The sequence below is a fragment of the Poeciliopsis prolifica genome, unplaced genomic scaffold (genome assembly GCF_027474105.1).
Source record: "Poeciliopsis prolifica strain line A6 unplaced genomic scaffold, Auburn_PproV2 SCAFFOLD061, whole genome shotgun sequence".
Taxonomy (NCBI): Eukaryota; Metazoa; Chordata; class Actinopteri; order Cyprinodontiformes; family Poeciliidae; genus Poeciliopsis; species Poeciliopsis prolifica.
Window position 1 is genome coordinate 772,230 of NW_026562436.1, and position 21,305 is coordinate 793,534.

A 21,305-nucleotide genomic window follows, 5' to 3' on the forward strand; every position below is an offset into this window, starting at 1 on the left:
AGGGGAACAGGGTAAGATGGGATTATCTTATGAATTTTCAGATTGTTTTAACTGTCACAGCTGGGACTATTTAAGATTGCAATTTTCACCTGTGAGACAGATATTGAGACATTGAGATGTTTGTAAGACCAAGAGTGTGACATTGTTTGTGATGCTGGGAGGAATAAACCTGCTGTTCCACCTAAACTCTGCCTGATATCATCAATCTGCACTGAAAAATCCAGCCGTAAAAGGCCAACCTGATACAACGGTGGAGGAGGAGAGGAGAGCTGCTGAGTGGAACTGGAAAGGTCCATCAGATTTCTGGATAGATATGTGAAAACAGGTGCTGTGTTTGACAACAGCGCTGATGTTTCTCAATGTTCATTAACACAGACGATGTTCACAATGTTTTCCCTGTGATTTACAGTGATATGTTATTGACTTCCCTCTTGCTACAATAAGCAGGGCAGCGATGCAGAGAAGATGTGATAGATTTTGATTGGATATTTAATCAACATTTATTTCTGAAGGTTCTTCCTCTCTAAATGATCCCAGATCTTCATCTGAATAGTTTAAGTCGACTCTCTGCTTCATTGTTCGCTCTATAGCAACAGATAGATCAGACCTGAATGTTCCTGAGATTATTCTGAATGTCAAAATGAATCGTTTTCAGTGATATTTTTGTAAATTAAATTGTCTTTCAAAAATATGAATTATCAGAATGGAAATGATCTAGCTCATTTTAACTTATCATGCGACTAATTCATTGCTTTTGGTGACAGGCTTAGCCGCCACCAGGGCAGAGATGGTTCACCATTAGTAGCAAGTGAACAAATGGGTCAAAAGAATTACAATTCTGTAAACACGTTCGCTTCATTCCAAACTCAAGCTGACGACTGAGCTGATGGAGTTATTCAGACTGATGCAGCAGCTCAAACACTCTGGAACTAACATGTTCAATTAATATACAATATTCTTTAAATTTATTCTCTTTTAGTTGAATCTGTATTTTGTCAATGTTTTCTCCCCAATGGAACCAGAACCAGAACCAGAATACACCTGTGTCCCTACAGAACCCCTGACTTGTTCCTGGCATCCGAACCAAGTCGGTTTTCCAGTGGGACCAGGCTTCCAGAGAACATGCTCCAGCACTGAGCAGCTTCAGCTCAGGAATCTAAATGAAGTCAGCTCACCACCGCCGAGGTTTGTCAAGTACTTGTTAACCAAAGCGTTGCATGAGGAGTTCAGGGATGCACAGAAAGCTTCTCCCCCAGAGCTCTTTATGTGTTCTTCCCATGAATAATTCCTGCATCCCCTTCACTGAGTCCTGCCATAATGCACTCGGTTAAATGAGCATGTTTGGTTTCTGAAGGACAACTAACACCATCTCACATCTAAGCTTATTGATTCTGTGAAATGAAGCAGGCCTTAACTGCTGGAGGCACTTAGCTTAATGCTCTGTGCAAACAGAGGCCTGCAGATGCTTCCAGGAGTGGAGAGTAATGTCAGGATATCAGCTCAGCAAAGCACATATGAGTATGATTTGTTTGTCTACCATTGTTATAATAAAGCAGGTTTTCTATGTCATGTAATAGAACTTGTTAGATTTACAATGACACTTCACTATATTTTTAAGTAGGTTAAAAGCACAGTACAGAAAAAGAATGTGGGATTTTTTTCCTACCACTTTTAAGCCAATGTCTCTGCTGTTTAAAGATTAACTGAGGGATTGGCTGGTGGCCAGAATCAATTCACCTTCACATACCAACAGCTCAGTCAAGAAATTTTTTCTCACCTAAGTATAATATTCCTAAGATTTTTCTGCTCCTTACACACAAAACACTCTTCAGTGTGGATCTTGTTCTGGCAGGAAAATGACTAAACATTAGGGTCACTACTATACATTATTACTTTCCTGAATTTCCACTCAATTTATGAGGGTAAAAATATTGAATTCAGGATTTATTAAAGTGAAATGTGACACCAAATTATTTACTGAAAATTATGAGAGCCCGTTTTTGCTACTCTGTTGGAAAATTGTCATTATATTGAGACAATATCTCGAATTAACAAGACCCTATCTCATTATTTCGAGATAGTGTCTTGTTATTTTGAGATAGTATCTCGTTATGTCAAGATAATATCTCGTTATGTCAAGATATATCTCGTTATGTCAAGATAATATCTCGTTATTTCGAGATAGTATCTCTTTATGTCAAAATGATATCTCGTTATTCTGAGATAGTATCTTTTTATTTTGAGATAGTATCTCGTTATGTCAAGATAGTATCTCGTTATGTCAAGATAATATCTCGTTATGTCAAGATAATATCTCGTTATTTCGAGATAGTATCTCTTTATGTCAAAATGATATCTCGTTATTCTGAGATAGTATCTTTTTATTTTGAGATAGTATATAATTATGTCAAGATAATATCTCGTTATTTCGAGATAGTATCTCTATGTATCTCTATGAGATATTGTCTCATTATTCTGAGATAGTATCTCGTTATTTCGAGATACTATCTCGAAATAACAAAACAGTATCTCAAAATATCTCAAAAATAATAAAATACAGTATCTCAAAATAATGAGATACTTTTTTGTTATTTTGAAATGGTATCTTGTTATTTCCAGATAACATCTCTTTATTTTGAGATAGTACATCATTATTTTGAGATAGTATCTTGTTGTTTTACAATAATTTTATGGATTTCAGTTATTAACATGTGGGTGTGGTCTCTAACCCTCACAAATACCAGAGGTTGGGCTGGAAATGTACCCCATAAAGGCCCTGCTATAGGAAGGTAGTACTTTGGATTTTATTCACCAGGAATTTTAGGATTCATTTTTTTTCCAATATTATAATTCAGTCATATCTGTATAAATCAATCTGCAGCTCCTATTTCTTTTAATCTACAGCTTTAAGGCGTTTCAAATGCTAACATCTAAAAACTTGCAACAGTTCCTGTGTGTACATAAAGGAAGAGCTCTAGGGTTTAAAATAGTTCATGTTATAAGCTGGATCATTTCCAGACCGGCTGCTTGGTTGCTCTTTGGGACATGTCTTTATTTATGTGACAAACTTCCTCTGACTTTGAAAGAATTCTAATCCAGTTTCACTCCGTTAGCCGTGTGAAATAAACTCTAGTTTATCACTAGACGACCAGGTTTTTTGTCCAGAGCTGTCCTTCCTTCTTTTATCCCACTGTAACTTCAAAAGCAGGAGAATCCTGAAGACTGACTCGCTAAAATCCTATTTAAACTGTTTGAGGTTTAATCTTTTCATGAACTGTTCTGTGGCTCTACAGAAGTTACAAACTGTAGTTCCTGTATCAAAATCATCTAAGAGTCTTTTTTTTGTTTAATTTTTTTCCTTTTTGCCATAGCAGCCTTACTCCCACAGTGAGTTCCAGAGAGAGTCGTCACTGACACTACAGAGGGAAAACTTACAGCTCAGACTCCATATTGCGCATGTTCACAAAAAAACGACCTAAGGAATTGAAATTTCAGGGGAAATGTATCTGATTACCACAGGATGTCATTGCATCTATTCGTTGGATCATTTCTCTCAACCTGAGAATGAACACACTGATCCAGAGTTCTGCAGACACCAGGAGCGCTGACCGTTTAACAGCTGGTTACCATGGCGACTCCCCATGCTTATAATATGCACTTATATGTTATTACATATAACATTTTCTTGCCTTTTTTTTGTCTTTATCAAATCTTTACAAACATTTTTTTTGTCAAAATCATATTCTTGATTGTAATTTAAAGGCAATAAAATAATAAAACTACTAAAGGTTAAATATTTTTAAAGCTACAAGTGCCAACTGCACTGTGTCCAATCAACAGAAAATCAAATTCACTTGGAGGCATAAAAGCAAATAAAGAAATCAATATATTAATTTGATTGCTACTAAAAAATAATAATTAAAAATATACAATTTTTTTGATAACTTACCCATTCCCATTTAGGCAGTAATATGAATGTGTAGAGTAACATTGTATTCTTCTGGCTGCAGCGCTACAATAACTCACACTCAGCCTCTTGCTTCCTGAGTTTCCTGATGAAACTCAGGAAGTTTGTAAAGAAGCGGTTACATGTTTTACAGTCATCTGAAGTCATCTCCTGAAAGTGTTAGTCTGCTAACATGGTGAGAACATCCAGGAAACCCACATAGGAACCCCTGGATAACGAGGCTAATATAAAAGGGTTGGTGAGAGATTATTTTTCTATGAAGCAGATGAACCTGAATCCAGGTTGCACATATACATAAGCATGAACATATGCAGCTCCTGTGCTTTGTTTGTACATCTGCATCTGGTCTTACATTGATATTTGTGCTGCCTTTTTTGGGAACATCCAGTTCATGTTCCAAAGAACAAAGGTTCCCTGCTGCTGCGGCTGTGGGTGGAAGAGTTGTCCTGACGGAAAGAGAGTAAACTCCGTAAATAGAAGTGGAGACAACTGATTATAAGTCTTGTTTATGAACTGCAAAGTGCAAGAATTTACTGTTAAACTGGAAGAAAAAAAGGCTCAGCAGACAAAAAGCATACTTCCCTCTGCCAGGAACAAGAAACTAAACCAGAGCTCCTGTTCAACGTTTAAATCCCTTTTCATCTCAAAATGCCTCCAAAGCAGCTCATACAACTGAGCGCTGAACAGAAACCAGGACCAAGTGTTGACACAAACTGGATACACAGCTGTCTGCTTAGCCTGATACTCACATTATAGTCAGTCTCACTATTTAACCCTCTCAACCCAGACACCACATCTGAGCCCCCACCCTCCACCTGTCTGTCTGCTCTCACTTCATTGTGTGATTCCCATCCAGCAGGCGCAGCAGAGGGGGAGGGCGGCTTTGAAAAGAAGCAGATATATTTAGAGAAGAAGAGACTGAGTGTTTGGGGCAGGAGTGTAGGCCAATTAGAGAGTCGCCCTGGGTTGTCCCGTTATCTTTTTCTCACACGGCCTCAGCAGGATGTGGAGACAAAGCCGTACCCCGGTGTCTATGTGGGACACACAATTATACCCATATATGCACTCACACAATGTTTTATTAAAACACTCTGAGCTTCTGTGTCTATTATAGATATATATTTACACACCGCAGAGACATGATATAACGAGGTCAGAAGCGGAACTGAGGGAGGGTTGGGCGTGAAGGAGAGCAGAGACAGGAGGACTGGAACTGGAGACGAGCGAGGACGGAGGAAATGAGGTCAGGCTGTGAAAGACAAGGGAGGAGAAGCAGCCATGTTTAACTTTTGTCCAACAACGACCCATCGGCCTCGGGTGTCACCTGCTTGCATGTCGTGGCAAAAGTAAATCTGACCTTGAACACGTCCACATTTCACCTTACAGCCACACCAACTGGGATGTTTGTGACAGACCAACAAAACGCAGCACAAACACTCTGAACTGTACTGAAAGAAAGACGACATGGTTTTCAAATGGTCCCCCCCTTTACTCTGATACCCTTAGTAAAATCCAACTGATTATGTTTAGAAATGTTCAAATTAATAAGTAAAGATCACTTACAGGTAACTTGTTCCAGTCACACATGGCAAATATTAAAACAGATTAAAGAAGCCAATCACCAACATTCTATATATGATCCGATTAGTCAAATTAACATCTGCCTAACCCCAACTCTGCCGCTAACCCGGCCCTTTCTGGTTTTGCCCTGATCTGTTTGGTCTGCAGTTTTCAGATGGTTTTCCAAACGGACATTTGAAATATTGCAAGACTCAGATGCTCCACGGATGGTCTGGACTTCACCTATGAACTTCAGGTGACTTAGCAACTTTGATAGTGACTGCTGAAAAGCTCATCCTACACAGAATCTACCGCTTCAAACAGCATCCAATGTTGACCAGGGGAAATGGCATCAGCTATCTGACTGGAACATATTTGTCTGGACAAGCATCAAAAACACAAAAAAAGATGGGATCTTTCCTGGCTCATTATCAAATCATCATACAGTCTGGTTAATTGAGATAACATGAGCTCATATATCACATTAAATCATTTTATGACATCAAAGTTCAGTTGCAAATGTTGATGCTCGTTTAAAAAATTTTTGAAATGAGCCAACCACTTGCCACCCTATTAAGTATAACATGCCAGTGCCATATTGCCATCAGAACTGCCTACTTTTTTTGTGGCATAGAAATATATAAAAACCCCAGAAAGGTTCAGCTCCTGTATTCTGTGATTCACAGTGCCAAATGTCTTTGGAAGATAGCATCTCCCTCTGACATCCCAAAAAACTGAGTGTTCAGGTCACTATGTGAACCACATCCTGACCAAACACATAGATGAAGCTGTGTCAGGAGGAAACGTCTTACCTCTCTCCCCTGTGGATAGATTATCTGCTCTGCTCTCTTTTCTGCTGCCATCAACTCTCCTTTGCTTTCTGCTTTCTCAAGCTCTTGTCTCACATTTCCTCCCGCCCTCCCCTGCTTTCCTCTCCTTCTTTTGTCCCATATTGCCTTTGTTCATTTTATCTTTTCTCCCCAACTCATTTCCACCTCTCTTCCTGTTCCTTTTCACTTCCTCTCATTTTATCATCCTGTCCCAGTCTCTTCTTGTCAGCTTTCATCTTGTCCTCTCCTTGTCCCCTTTTTTCTAAGATGTCTTTGCAGTGCTTCCCTTTGCAATCCCTTTCTTGCTTTCTAAGTAGGCTAAGATCTAGTTCTTAAGTGATCAGTTCAGGTACCTAAGAGGATCAGAATAGTGCAATTAAGTGCTGGTAATTCTGATTATTGTGGCCTTTAATCATAATACTGCAGAGGACATGCAGCATGAGTGACACAGCTGGGATTTGAACCTTTGATGGCTGCATCCAAGTCAATATCTTTGTGATGGAGCAAGTTAAAAACAGGAGAATTCACAGGATATATTAGAATTTTTATTTTTATTTTTTATTTTAACCCAAAGATTATAAATGACAAAAGATTAAAAACCGAGGTCATAAAAGAGGTCAAAAATACTAAACTGAACTCAAGCAAAAGATTTAGACAAACTGGCTGCACAAACAAACATAACTGACCTAACTAAGAAAAAAACACACAGGGGTTTATATACTGGCTGATCGACCAATTAAGACACAACAGCGACAACAAAACAGAATACAATTACAAATAACACAAAAACAAATAACAGTACAGCTAAGTTTGGCTAAACTAAAGACCCAAAAATGGAAATAAAAAATATTAAACTTTAAATACTAATATTTACTTAAATACAAACTTATCTGAACAAAGAAACTACAAATTCCCTCTGACTGCAGGACCTAGTGGTTCAGTCCAATCAGCATTAAGCCTGCTGAGTCCAGGCCCCCATCTTTTGTCTGGCAACTCCAAGGCAGGTAAGTACCAGCAGGAAAAACAAAGAATTAATCATAAGCAAACAAAATTAACTTTAAGTTCACATAAATACATATGCTAACTAAATGTGTGTGCTAACAAATAGTACAAATTTATCCAAATCAACTAATAAATGTTTTATTGAAACTAAAATGTTGTGTTTGTATAAAAAAATTAAAAAATTGTGGCCGTCAAGTCTTCAGTACAAGAGGTACCATTCGTCACACTCTGTCCCTTTATCACTTTGATAATGACTTTTTTTTACAAGTTAATTATGATTACTTAATTCAAAAAAATGTTGAAAGTAAAAACATATAAATGTTTTCTAAATATTCAATTAATATCAAAAAAGTTCAAGTCCAATTTTATTCATAGCTCAGCAGGTATATGTTTTTATTTGGGTTTAGTTGCTGTCAACTTCATTTGTCCATTGATTATTGAGGAAGGTCTCATCAATTTCAGAAGTGCACATTTTTATTGCAATGAATATTAAAACAATTTCTATTTCAAATAACTTACATTGTTTAAGCAGCTTTTGAGAGACGTCAGTCTCTAGAATGAAAATCATTTTAAATCTAAATCTATCAGAGGCGTGAATCACTTAGTGAATCATTTAGTCAACTTAACGTAGTTCACATCTTCCTTCATTCAGGCTGACAGTGATGTGATGAGAGCCACATCACTACATGAAGCTGTTATATGATTAGTAAGTGCTGGAAATGTGAATCTACATAAAGAGAAACAAGATTTTTGAAAGTAATCTTCATAGGTAAGTTTTACAGCAGTCAAAGACGAGATCTCACTCGCTGTGGGTCATGTCAGCATTGTTGATACAGACGTAATTGTTGATCATTTATGATCCAACCAGACTCATGTTAAAAAAATATGTTATTTAGTGGATGTGTTATTTTCACCAGAATGCTGTAACCGCAGTGTCTGTGCTGAGTTCAATGTCTGTCACGCAAAGTTCGACATCTCAAAGTCTTTTTAGTTTCTTCAAGCAAATGAAGGATATGTCGACTTTCCTGCAGTCAGCCAGTCAACTCAGGCTGAAACAGAGACTGTACATACATAAAATATCTTAAAACAGTATGCATTCTTTTCTTTGTATTAAAGTTTAAATATAACCTGAAGCAAGCATTGTCAGATAAGGAAGAACAGCTGAGAGTGTCACATTGACCTCAGCGACATGTGCGTTACATTTACCTCACAACCACACACCTCACTCTGAGATGTTCCACCACAGAGTGAGGTTAAGAACCTCTGAAGATAAAAGAAGATTGGAGTGGTAGTCAATATGAACCACAATGTGAAAGCAGAGCCACAATGTTCCATTATTCACTAAGTCAAGGTAGAAATTGATGAACAAAATAATTCGTATCAGAATTGTGAACAGATGGCCAATATCAGCTTAGGTTATGCAGCACTCTAATCATCTGGGTTGACAATTAATCTGCACTGATCATACCTTTGTTGTGAATATTACAAGTATGGTTGTAATGGTTGCATAATATTAGAAAATCTTGTGTTGGCAAAAACATTGTGATTACACTATCAGAGTAAAGTGAAGTAAAACCAGGAAGACAAAGAATTGGTAAGATGGCTCAGGTGAACACCTACTACATATGATTGGTGAAAATCCAATTACAGGGACTTGAGCCTCCATTCTTGCATTTTCCAGTTCAGAGGTTGTTCTCTTGATTCTCTTTACTGTCAGCCTAATCTTTTTATTTTTATTTTTTTTTTACCTCTGCAGTTTTCTGTTCAGCTTCATTTTCTGTTCTAACACAAGGCAGTGTCATATTACCTGTGCTGGCTGTCATATTCTTGGCATTAATATCTCACTCTACTGAAGCAATGCCTCTCCTGGTCACTGAGCCTTTTGGGTTCTTTCTTTTTTCTTTTTTTTTTTACATAGCTTCTATCAGCTCAGCGTCTTAACGTGTGACAATGTCACTCTGGCTAATATCCTTACACATTCCCTCTGCTGGTACGTAGACAAGACATTTCTCTTCAGGATTGGGAAATTGCTGCTGATTCCCAATGAAAAGTTCTACTAGAGTTAAACAAGGACATTTTGTATTCTACATCAATTATGATGGGAATAGAATTGATACAAATGCAGAGTGGGGCTGAGCAGTGGCCCAGGACATAGAACTGTTGCCTTGCAGCAAGAAGGTCCTGAGGTCTCCCTGTGCGTGTGTGGGTTCTCTCTGGGTACTCCGGATTCCTCCTGCCAATAACATGACTGTTAGATCAATTAGTCCCTCTAAATTACCCCTGGGTAAGAGTGTGTGCATGAATAGTTTGTGCCTCTGTTTCCCTTGTGATGAAAAATTCCCATGGTGTTTACACTTGGACATACTTGTTTAAACAGATATTACCCACGAAGCAACCAGACTAGTGGAGGCGACATCTTGGCTGATTTCTCATGTTTTCCATGACATCACATATTGAAGCTGTGTGTTTGAGGTGTTGACTTAGAATTCATACATACAAGTGGAAATATATTAATTAGCCAGATGCCCAGTTAGTGATGTAATCACAGATTTAAAACTCCATGACATCATCATCATCATCATCATCATCATCATCAAATAGCCTTTACATATGATGTAGAAGCATGCTAATGTCAGAAGATGCAAACTTCTAACTTTGGAAGAAAGCATGCAGTGTATGTAAATCTCTGGTTTCAACTGGGTGTGCTCACAAGCGATGTGAACAAACCATGAAACAATGTGTTCTGATGGGAGCTGAAACTCCATTTATTTGCTTAAGGCTGCATAGGACAACATTACGGATTCAGTGCTGACATTTAAATTTCACAGCCATGGATACAACTCTATTTATCCCTCACTCACAACTTCTAGCTGCTGCATTCAGCCCACTGTTTTTCATTAAAAAAATACACAGTAACACACAACTTCAGACTCACAAACACTTTGTCATGCCCAGCCTTGCTCTCCAATCAATTCGTGACACTCTTGTCTGAAACTTATTTCAATGTTCCGGTGCTCTTTCTTCTGCCACTGCTATTTAGCACAATTCTGCATTATCCTCTCATCTTGCCCTCCTCCCATCACACACTCCCCCTCTCTTACCGTCCCTCTTTATCCGCTTAGGTATTGGCAGACAGGCTTTCTGCGGATGCTCACATCACGCTTTCACACTCTGTTTGACAGTTGATTTGACTGCAAACAGCAACACAGTCTGCTCCAGCAACGCTCCTGCACATGCATCATCAAACATCCATGTTATGTTCTCTGAAGGTCTTTGCACCTCAAATTAATAAACATATGAAAATGTATAAAAATGAGCCTCCTGCTACTATCAATGTGTGTGCGTGTGTGTGTGTGTGTGTGTGTGTGCAGAAGATAAAAACACAAAGTGCTTTTGAAGTTGCATTGGTTGCAGCTCTCCTGCTTTGACTGTGTTTGTACTTGTGTTAATCTCAGAGAGCAAAGGCCAATTTACAGAACTGCGAGTCTATTTCACAGCTGTTTGAACACAGAAAAACACACACACGGAGAGTGTAAATGACGACGTATCGCTCGGGGCTCCTGACATTTAAACACTTTTCGAAAATGCGCATGAACCCCTTGCACATCACGAGTTGTGAAGCAGGTTCAGTGACGCACAGCCAATCAGAAAGTGAAGACCACATCCAACTCTGTCATGTCAAAACTTCACGCTTTTTAACGTTTTGCTTAGTTCAGACGAGTCTCTGTTTACCTTGGCATCACATGTTTGCTTTGGTTTAATTAGTGATGGAAAATGATGGAACCGAAAACATCAAATCTTTGAAAAGTGGCTTAATCGATGCCGCCTGACTGAACTCTGATAGATGAGATTATTATGCAGCAGGCATCATGTGGTGATAAAAACAGCAGGCTCATAAACAACAAGGCAGAATTTAGATCAATCTGACAGCATGCTGGGCTCACTGGCACCACACTTTCTCTTATTATCACAGTGTCCAGAAGTGAAATACAGCACAACACCTGTGCAGATGTTTTGTGTGACTTTGAAAGCAGCCGCAGTGTTTTAAGAAGGTCACGTTTTCAAACCAGGAAGCAAGAAAACACAGCAGGTATTCCAGAGACTGTTGTTTACTGACAAAGAAAATTAAAAAATGTCACTCCTTCCTTGGTGAACTAAACATTTGCACCTAAAATGTTTCATTTAATTAACGAGCGTTGTAGGTTAATTCAAGAAAAGTTACTCCTCACATCAAATAATGTCATGCCCAGCCACTGGGCATCATATTGACCATCATCTTCCTCAAAGACAGCAGGACATTGAGGGTTTCTAGTGATCTGATTGGTTCTGTTTCGGCCTCCACATGCTGCAGGTTTCCAGAGCCAGATGAGGCAAAGCATCCCCAAAGCACCATCATGACACCACCATGTTTCACAATATGTACAGTGTTTGTGTGTTTTTTTTTCTTCTTCCTCCAGACATCCCACTAAAATACCAAAAGCAAATCTGCTGCACAAGTAACATCCACAAACAGCAGCAATGGACGACAAAGAAGTTTCTCTCATCCCACTGAGGGTTTAGCATCTCAATGCTAAACATGTAGCAGCTAATGCTAATGTCAGCATCCACAGTCCACATTTCTGAAGAAGCTCCAGGAATGATCAGAGCTTCCTAAAACTCTGAGAAGATGAATGGAGAGAACAAGAGAACAAAACTTTGGTCCAATCTGATGGTTTTAGAACTTTGTTGTTGAGCTCTTATGTCTATTTGCTCAATTATAAAGTACTGGGTTTTTTTGTCAATATATGGCTTTTGATTAACACATGATTAACTGCAGACCCTGCAATTAACTTGATTCAAAATTTTAATCAAGACCCAGCTCTTTATAATTATAAATAGATGCTGAAATCCTAACACCGCTGCCAAAAATTGTTGCAGTGAATTTCCCCTCTGTGGGACAATAAAAGGAATTTCTATTCTACTATGTGGCACACCAAGTGCTCCCAATTATTTTATATTTGCTTTTATTGTACTGTGAACACAAATTCAAATCAGACAGAATAAAATGTCTTTTAGATGACATCTGTAACATTTCATTAGGTTGCATATTGAACAGATGTTAACATAAATCCATAACGTTCCATCATTAGTGATCAGCTCATTAACTCAAGATTGTTATGATGGTCCAGATGTGTTCCACTCTGCAGTTCTTTTTTTTTTCTCACATCAGATGTCTCATCGTCATGGCTGCAGTCTGATCACAGCTGCAACATTTAACATGTATTCACCAGGTCATAGGTCGACCTACGGATCATTTGTAAAACAAAAATCTTTCTCCTGCTAAATGACACAATGACGTCATCCCTGATGACTTTGGAAGTAAATTTTGGAAGGCTCCAATGAAAGTTTTCATTTAGCCTCACAGTCTCATTTGTCCCTCGCTGACGTTTGTAATTACAAAGTCATTCATTCAGTCGCTCCCAGAAGGAGCCAGCAGGATGAGCTGTTGGCTTATCCCAGCCTGGGGATGCCCCTTCTGCAAACAACTGCTGCATCAATCTAAACGTTGGAACGGGCGTGCATGTGCGTGAGTGTGTTTGTAAGACTCGACTCTACTGAAAAAACACAGAATCACTAATACACACACACACACACACACACACACACACACAACACACACACACACACACACACACGCACACACGCACACACACACGCACACACACACACACAAGCAGAGCAGTATTACCTGAGATGATGGAGGCATGTCTGAATTCCTCCGAGAAATGAATGGGTTCATATGGAGACGTCTCGTAGAATTCTTCACCTGAGAAACAGCAGAAACAGGAAAAGTGTTCAGCAGGTGCACAACCGAGCCAGTAATAACTGAGTCACCAAAAAATCTGGATCAGCATGGAGACGTCTTTAAAATTGCTGTGCTTTGGCATTGAAGGGTGCAGCAGTAGAGAGCTGCGCTGCAGATACAGAGGCTAACAGCTTCCTGGGTTTCATTCCCAACCATGATTCCTTTGCTGCTCGTCTCCCCTTCTCTTTATTCCTGCATCTTATCTGGTAGCTGTCAGTAAAGGCCACGAGAGCCCAAAAACATAACATAAAAATAAATTTAAAAAACACACATGCTAGTTGACCTCTGCTACACAAAAAGCACACACACATTTGGCAGATCTGTTCATCAAAAGAACAAATCTGGGAGGAAATACAGGAAACCAGAGAAACACGGCAAGATTCAGCTGCATATTAAAACAACTTGTGCTGAATTTCCTGTCAGCCTCTGGTTTTGGCCACGAATGCCTTGAAAGACCTTTGAACTGAAAAGTGTTCTTTTTTTATATATATCTTTATACTTTAGACTTTGCAAAAACAGTTTGAAGGGCAAAAGAAAAAACTAGTCCGCACTTTCAATTTCAAACGCAGTCTAAATCCACACTGGTCCTGGAGGGCCAGGTTTCCATGTCAAATATTGATGATCCCCAAGACTTTTGGAGAAACATTCCCTGCACCACTGAAACATAAGTTCAACTTTTTGAAAAACATATTTCAAGTTCATCTGAGATAAAAGTAATACCGCATTTCAGAAAAAAGAACCGACCATCAGTAAAGTACAGTAGTGGAAGTGTGATGGTCTTGGGATTTTTCCTTATTCAGGACCTGGAAGACTCACTGTGATAAATGGAACCATGAATTCTGCTTTCGACCAGAAACTCCTGAAGGAAAACGTTTGGACTTCTGCTGGAGATCTTGAACTGAAACCAACTCTGGTTCTGCAGCAGGACAACGATCAAGTCAAATAATAACTGGAATATTGATCAAAATATTTGATGTGTATTAGAAATTTTGAAAATTACTTTTACTGCTTTTTATTGCTTTCACAATCAGTGCCTGTCAGATACATGGACATTTTATCATGTTCTTATGTTTTCATGATGTAAAGCACTTTAAAATATGCCACAGCGATAAACTGAGATTTGATTTTGAAACTTTGAATGATCCAAAACACACTAGCAAGTCCACCTCTGATTGGCTGAGGACATATAAAATGAAGACTTTGAAATAGTCTAGTCAGTCTTGATATGAATCTTTTTTGAGATGCTGTGGCTGTTCATGCTAGAAAGTTATCACAGACACTTGATTGTAGTTGTTGCTGGTGTGTATATGTAAATATATTTCTGTTTTTCCAGTCAGCCATCAGAAGCTCCTGCTGCTGCTCTGTTGGTGCTTTATGTTGGTTTTCAGCAGGAAGACAAACAGAACATTAAAATGACTAAATGTCACTTCAGGAGAATCTCTCAGTAAAAGTTGATGGCTAAGAGCTTATCATCAGCTCCTCTCTTCCTGCAGAAACTATGCTGACATTAAGCAAGCAGGGAAACTCAAGCAACCAATCAGAATGACTCACAAACGCAAACGTGCTTAGTGGCTGCAGTGCTGCATGAGCAGAGAAATTGCTTTGGCAGGTTGAGGTTTTGGTTGAGATAAAAAGAAAAAATAAACATTTTAAGCAACATTTCTCTGATCTCTGTCTAATCTGACAGATTCAGCTCCTGAAACACAACCCGTATACTGACGCTGATATGTCACATATTACAATTGGTGACATAGAGTCTACAATAAACTGACTCACAGTCACAGCTATCAACATTCTCCAGAGAAGGACCATTAACCCAAAGTCCCTACTGGGTTTAAATTCAGTTTAGTTACTTTTTGAAATCCAGTTGATTCTACCATGTCTGAATATTCATCTGCTGTTATAACTTGTTTAATGTTCTTTATATGTAGGAGGAAATACAGGTTGCATGTTGTAGAACTGAGTCAGGTTCTGTGATTAAGACACGATAGATAAACCAGATGGGGCGAATGGTTAAGAAATGTGTGAGAGGGTTCTGTGAATTTAGTCTGTGTGTCTGATGACTGATGTGTTCTGGGTGTAGCTTTTGGTCTGGGGTGGAGTCGGGTGGACAGCCTTGGACTCCAAGACGTTCAGAGGTCATGTGGCTCTGCTGTTTGAGCGAGTCAGTGACCAGAAAGCAGAATTCTGGACCACTAAAAGATGGACTTCTTATTAAACCAGCATATAGTCTGTTACAATAATCTAGTCATGTAGAGATTTCTGTATTCCCAATGTCAACGTTCAACAAAATCAACATCCTGACCATTAGACGAATGTTATGAAGCATTTTCAACCCATCACAGAAAGTAACAAAGAAACAGCAACGCCCTGTTTCCTTCATCTCCGTTTAGTTCTGTTAAATTAATTAGAAAACAAGACAGATCAATGAGACCTGGTGAGATCTATTGAGGAGCTGTAACCTAGCTGAAGTTCCATCCTCAACTATGTTGTCATAATATTGGCCTGGTGACGAATCAACCCAACGATAGAGAGAAACTCATTTCCACTATCACATAATTTATGCCTGTTGTTTTTTTTATATATACTCACATAAACAGACTTCCTTCATATCACAGCACCAGGTTTCTGAAATAGAAATCAGCAGGTGATCCAGGCGACGTTTTAGTTATTTGGAATCAATTTTCCAAGCAACTTATGCAAATTTTTACAACAAAGAAATTATTATCACTCTGACAACATGAAAAAGCTTCTGTATGATCTGTGATGCTCTTTCTGCTGTTTGACATTTATGGTGTGAAAAAAACTATTTTGACCTGACCACCTCCACCCGTATATGGAATATTAGTCAAGATAACAGTAAAGGGTATTTGTTTGTTTTTTTATCATTATCATGAATCACCACTTCCTTCTGAGTTTTTCGTTTTTTCAAAGACAATTGCTCATTTCTGTATCATGGCATTTTATTCTAGATTATTTATTTAATAGCCATAGAAAGGACATAAATGTGCTTCTGTCAGTTTAGCAAGTGTCCTTTATCTTAGCTCTGAAGGCTATAATAGTTTAAAAATATTAATTTTTAAAACTCTGACAATCCAAGCAGAAAATGATGGAGGAAACAGTTTGAGAGAAAAGTTAGACAAATGTTTAATCAGAGACAGTTTTCAGTTTACTTTGGGAATTGCACTTTTGCTCATTGATCATTGACCTGGGAGAAGTGAAAGAAGAACCTGCACTTAAAAATCTTTTCAGAAACCAACAAATACAATCTGGTTTGATCAATTCGGTTCTCTTTGTTGAGCCGAGTGCCAATTAAAAAGAATTGCGATCTCAGAGAATCCAATACTACGTTCCGTTTAAAACTCAGACATTTCATTTGGTTGTGATGCTGAGAATGAGGTGACAGAAACCTTGCTTTGGGAATATTAAGAACTTGTTCTTTCTGGTTTAGGAGACTAAAACTTTGCACGTTGTAGACATCTTCATAACAGCACCCTGCAGCTTTCCAACACGTCTTGTCAGCAATTACCAGGGTTCCATTTGATATTTGGAGGCTTATTTTCAAAGACTGACTAGCTTTTTCTGTAACAGGCTCTAGCATCACCAGCTGGAGCAGCTGGAGTCTGCAGATCAGGAATGTTGTGGATAGAAATAATCATTTTATTAGGAGAAATGGAAATATAATACTTGAATGTCCTAGGCAAATTTAAAGGGTAACATATTAAGTATCTAAGATTTATAGTTCATTTCATTATCTTGGCTTCTTGTCAAACCTAAATATTTCAGATGATTTAACAACTTATGTAACATGATCAACTGTCTTAAAACTTTCTGTGTGACAAAAAAATATTTTTTACATCATGTAGTCAATCCAACAAGTGTCAGCAAGAGCTGAACTCAGAGGATGCTGCCCTGGTTTACTGGTGGACTTACAATCTAACCTGTTGTAGAAGATAAAGCTCTCTGTGTGTCTGTTTACTGTCATTGTTTTAGATCTTACATTAAACCTTGCTTTGCTCTTATTCTGGATAATTCCTTGCCTGGTCATTCCAGGCACACTCCAGACCCTCGGTGGACAGGCGGCTGACCTTGTCCAGTCCAGTCCAGTGTGTTGGCGGTGGAAGATCAGAGCGACCGAACGTCCTCTGAGCCACAGCTGAGCAAACTGCCACTTTCCCCGCTAAAATGGGCAAATCTGAGGATTCCATTAACCCACATGTCCTTTTATCCGGCAGGTAAACACTCAGCAGAGAGTCACTTATTCACTCTGCATTCAGATGACATTTCCACTGAAGTGTGTGGGAGCGTTGGAGAGCAGCCAGGACCTCCAAATAACAACTTGTGCTCATTCACAGTTTTGTCTCTAATCTTTGCGCCACACTTTAGCGTGCCAGCCAACTGCAGGGCTTGTTTACTCCGGCTTTGTATCGACGCCGGCCTGAATTCCCCCTGCAGTCATTTACCACCCGTAAACATTAGTCTGGCATTTAGCTGCACACAGCCTCCCACTGCCCCTCTGGCTCAGCTCATGCTTCTACTCACAGCGACGGGACCATCACACCCGCAGAGTTCCAGCTAATTCACTCTCACTGAGTGTTTTCTGAGGCAACAGTCCGATGGCGCTCCGGTCTTCCCTTGACTCAGACACCAGATGTCACCGAGTCCATTCTCAGAAATGTGGACTTGCGTGGACGGATTTCTGCCGCCTCTCCACATAAACGCTGACATGCAGACTTCAGCCTATTTCTAGCCGCTGAACTAATGTCCATAGATTGGCGCTGAGTGAAGATGAAAGAAGTAGGGGTATTGAGGAGAGTGCTGCTCTGAGCCTGGAATTACTGGCAGGAGCCACATTTGGAGGAGCTGCTTTTTCCCTCTTTTAGAAATGACTTTTAAAACCCAAAATAAAACGAAAAATGATTCTGCTTTCCTCAGCAACATCCAACAATCTGAAGCTTGGAGGCTGAAAAACGGCACAAACAACTCTCCATCATCACTCAAATAAGCATACAGCCTTTGTGTGTGTGTGTGTGTGTGTGTGCTCTATAAGGCAACATTTTAAAACAGCAAAGTACATTTCTACTTAGCTCTTTAATTCTTATGCCTCTAAATAAAATTCCATAACCAAATGGCTTCAGATGTTAATTAGAGTCCATCTGTGTCCATAATCTTACTATAAATGCAGATGTTCTGTTTTGGCCTTATTAAAGATCATACAATCAGAAAACCAGTTTGAAGGAGCAAAACATAAACAAAAAATATATTTATTATCTTTTACAAATACAATTTTTTTCAGACAAAGTCATTGATGCACAAAGAAAAAAATCTGAAATTATTTGCATGTATTTATAACTGCACGTTTTAATTTAGTGACACAACATTTATATACCACACACGCACACACACATTCCCATGTCAACATGCACAGGGGAGACATTCTCATTCATTTCATTCTACAAGGTTACAGAACTTCATTCACAGCACAGTCTGATTCACCAGCAACACATACTTATTACTGCAATTGAGCCCACAGAGGAATCGCTTCTTATATAAAGCCTTTGCTTTGTGTTGATATATGAAAGTAAATACATTTACGTTTCCCATCATGCTGTCACAATCACAATGAGCAAAAGTTCAATATTTTAGCATGGCGATGTATGAGGTGGTGCTGAGAAATGTTTGAAAAATAAGAGGACTGACCCTACGAGGTGACTATAGAGCTGGAATAAATAGACGTGAAGAGCAAAGGTGCAATTTAAAGCTAATTGTTATTGAAATCCTCTGCTCAGTCACACAGCAAATGATAACACTCTGTGTTTCACTTGATGAATATTTCATTTGCTCCTGAATAATGAGGCACCTTGGAACCAGCGGAGGGTCTCAGAAGGAGTGTGTGTGTTTGTGTGTATTCCAGCCTCCTCTGTAGTGATGTATCAATGAGGAGGCAGAGATGTGAGGGAGCACAGCTGATCCAGCCGAGGGCCAAGCAGCAACAGCAGAGCTGGGAAACACACAAGCTGTTTATGTATGAAGCTGTAATATGTACATTTAGCCTGTGGGCATGGGTATACACACACACACACACACACCCACACACATACACACAGACACACCCACGGAGCTCTGCTTAGTCAAGCTCTACACACCTGAAAACACAGCACTCAGGTCCGATGTGGTTGTGGAAAAGGTAATAGCTGGCGCTTTTCTGCTACCTGCAGGTCTGATTGTACTCATTGACTCGAAGTTTTTGAAGAGAATCTGCAAAACGTTTCAACCCGCAGCTGTTCGCAGGAGGATAAAATGTTCATACCGCTGGAAAAGAATGACGTTACTTTATTTTAATTGTTTGTCTGGCTAAACGACTCCGTGCTGTTTAATATTGCTGGTTTAAGATGCTGTTATCAGGTGGAATAAAATCCTTTTAAAATCTCTGATACTGACGATAGGATTCTTCCCTTAATCTTTTCCTTTTACTTCTGCTGTTAGTGCATCTGCAGAGATCAGAACTCAGATTAATGGCATCTTGTAATTTGTGTGAAACAAGCAGTCAAAGCTCCAGCTGAGCATTTTGATTGTGAAACTGTAGCAGCAAACAGGCTGAAATCATCACATTGTGAGAGTGGAAAGCAAACAAAGAAATCAGACCTTTTTCAGCCAGACACCAGGAACAAGACTTATCTAATGCTATCTGGGAACAGTTGTTTGTCTTCAGCTCAGGGTGATTCTCTCCTACTCTCTATTTAGATTGTATCTCCTGAGTTTGTGTGTCTGCAATCAAACTTGGAGACCTTCCTGGTTCACTCTATTAGCCTGTCACACATTCTCTCAGCTCGTTGTCTTTTCTGTGACACAAGAAGAGATGAGGCTTTGGAGCAGAGGCGTTAAGTCTGAACGGAAAGCCAGCTTGTTTTCCACAAAGTACAGTTGCACCTGAAGTTGTGAAAGAACCTCAGTGTTGGTTCTGTTGGACCTCACTGTCAGTTACCTACTGATACTTCATGTAGACAACTTGCATACATTGGCAGAAATTCCCCGCACACAGAAAATGACAGACGGATCTGTCATTGTGTCCTGACCCTCTGGGAACAACATGGATCTGAACTGCTGAGGACTTTGAGAGTCTGCTGGTGGTAGTAAGAGTATATGATCTTGCTCAATAGCTGGAGGAAGCAGTGGAGACTCATCATGGAGTGTTCGTTAAAATGTTTTGTACACCGCCCTGACCTCCACCCAAACTTTACCTCCAGCATCCTCAGCTGAACTGACTCAAGACCCATTAACATAGTTTTCCTGGCCGCCTGGGTCTGGACAAAGTCATTGATGCACAAAGGCTTTAGTAGCTGGTTGGACAACGGTCAGCATAGCCACCATGACTGGTCTGCAACTACACAGCTCTGTTCACACTGTGTACTGTAGAACCTTTCTATCAGAACCAGTATTAACTTCTTCAGTGGAACTTTTTTTTTCTAAAATGGGAAAGATTTGAATCATCTGCCCACATGGGAACTACATTTTAGTGGATGTTTGTGATAAAGTTGCAGCTGCTGCAGAACCTTTAATAAGGAGTCTCTACAGAAGACTCAGCTCGCCTTTGTGGTTCATCATTCATGATTTCTTGTTGTGTTTACGGCTAACTTCAGGTGAAGGCTGTAGGCCCATGTCCCAAACTCCATGTTCGGCGCCACCAACAGGTCTGAGGGAGAAATAACTGCATTTTGTCTTGTTCTCTGTTTTTCTGAGTGGATGAAAACATTTCTGGAAATGTTCCCATGTGGAAGCCAGTGCTTTTGAAACTAGCAACATGTTTTAGAAAAAAACGCTTCTGTGTTGGCTGATGATTATCTGATCCACCAAATCAGCTGATGAGGTAGTCTGTTTTACATGGATTATAAAAAGGTATTTTAAATGTACCTTCTTTTTCCCATATCTCAATTATTATATATTCAAGTTCTTTCCCGTTCCCTAATATCTGTATCCCTTGCTTTATAAATATTCCACATCCTCCTCCACTTCCTTCCTGTCCATCTCTTCTTACACCATCATATCCTTGGATCACAAAATCTAATGTTTTTAACCATGTTTCCTGAACACAAAATTTCTG

At 39.3% G+C, this 21,305-nt stretch overlaps 1 protein-coding gene across 1 annotated transcript in view; it reads right to left on the bottom strand.

Moving 5' to 3' along the window:
- Positions 1–21,305, bottom strand: part of gfra2b (GDNF family receptor alpha 2b) — an 89,131-nt gene that overhangs the window by 41,984 nt on the left and 25,842 nt on the right. Inside the window, exon 4 of the mRNA XM_055060792.1 lies at positions 13,088–13,165. Within this exon, the coding sequence (XP_054916767.1) occupies positions 13,088–13,165 (78 nt within the window). The remainder of the gene's footprint in view (positions 1–13,087; positions 13,166–21,305) is intronic.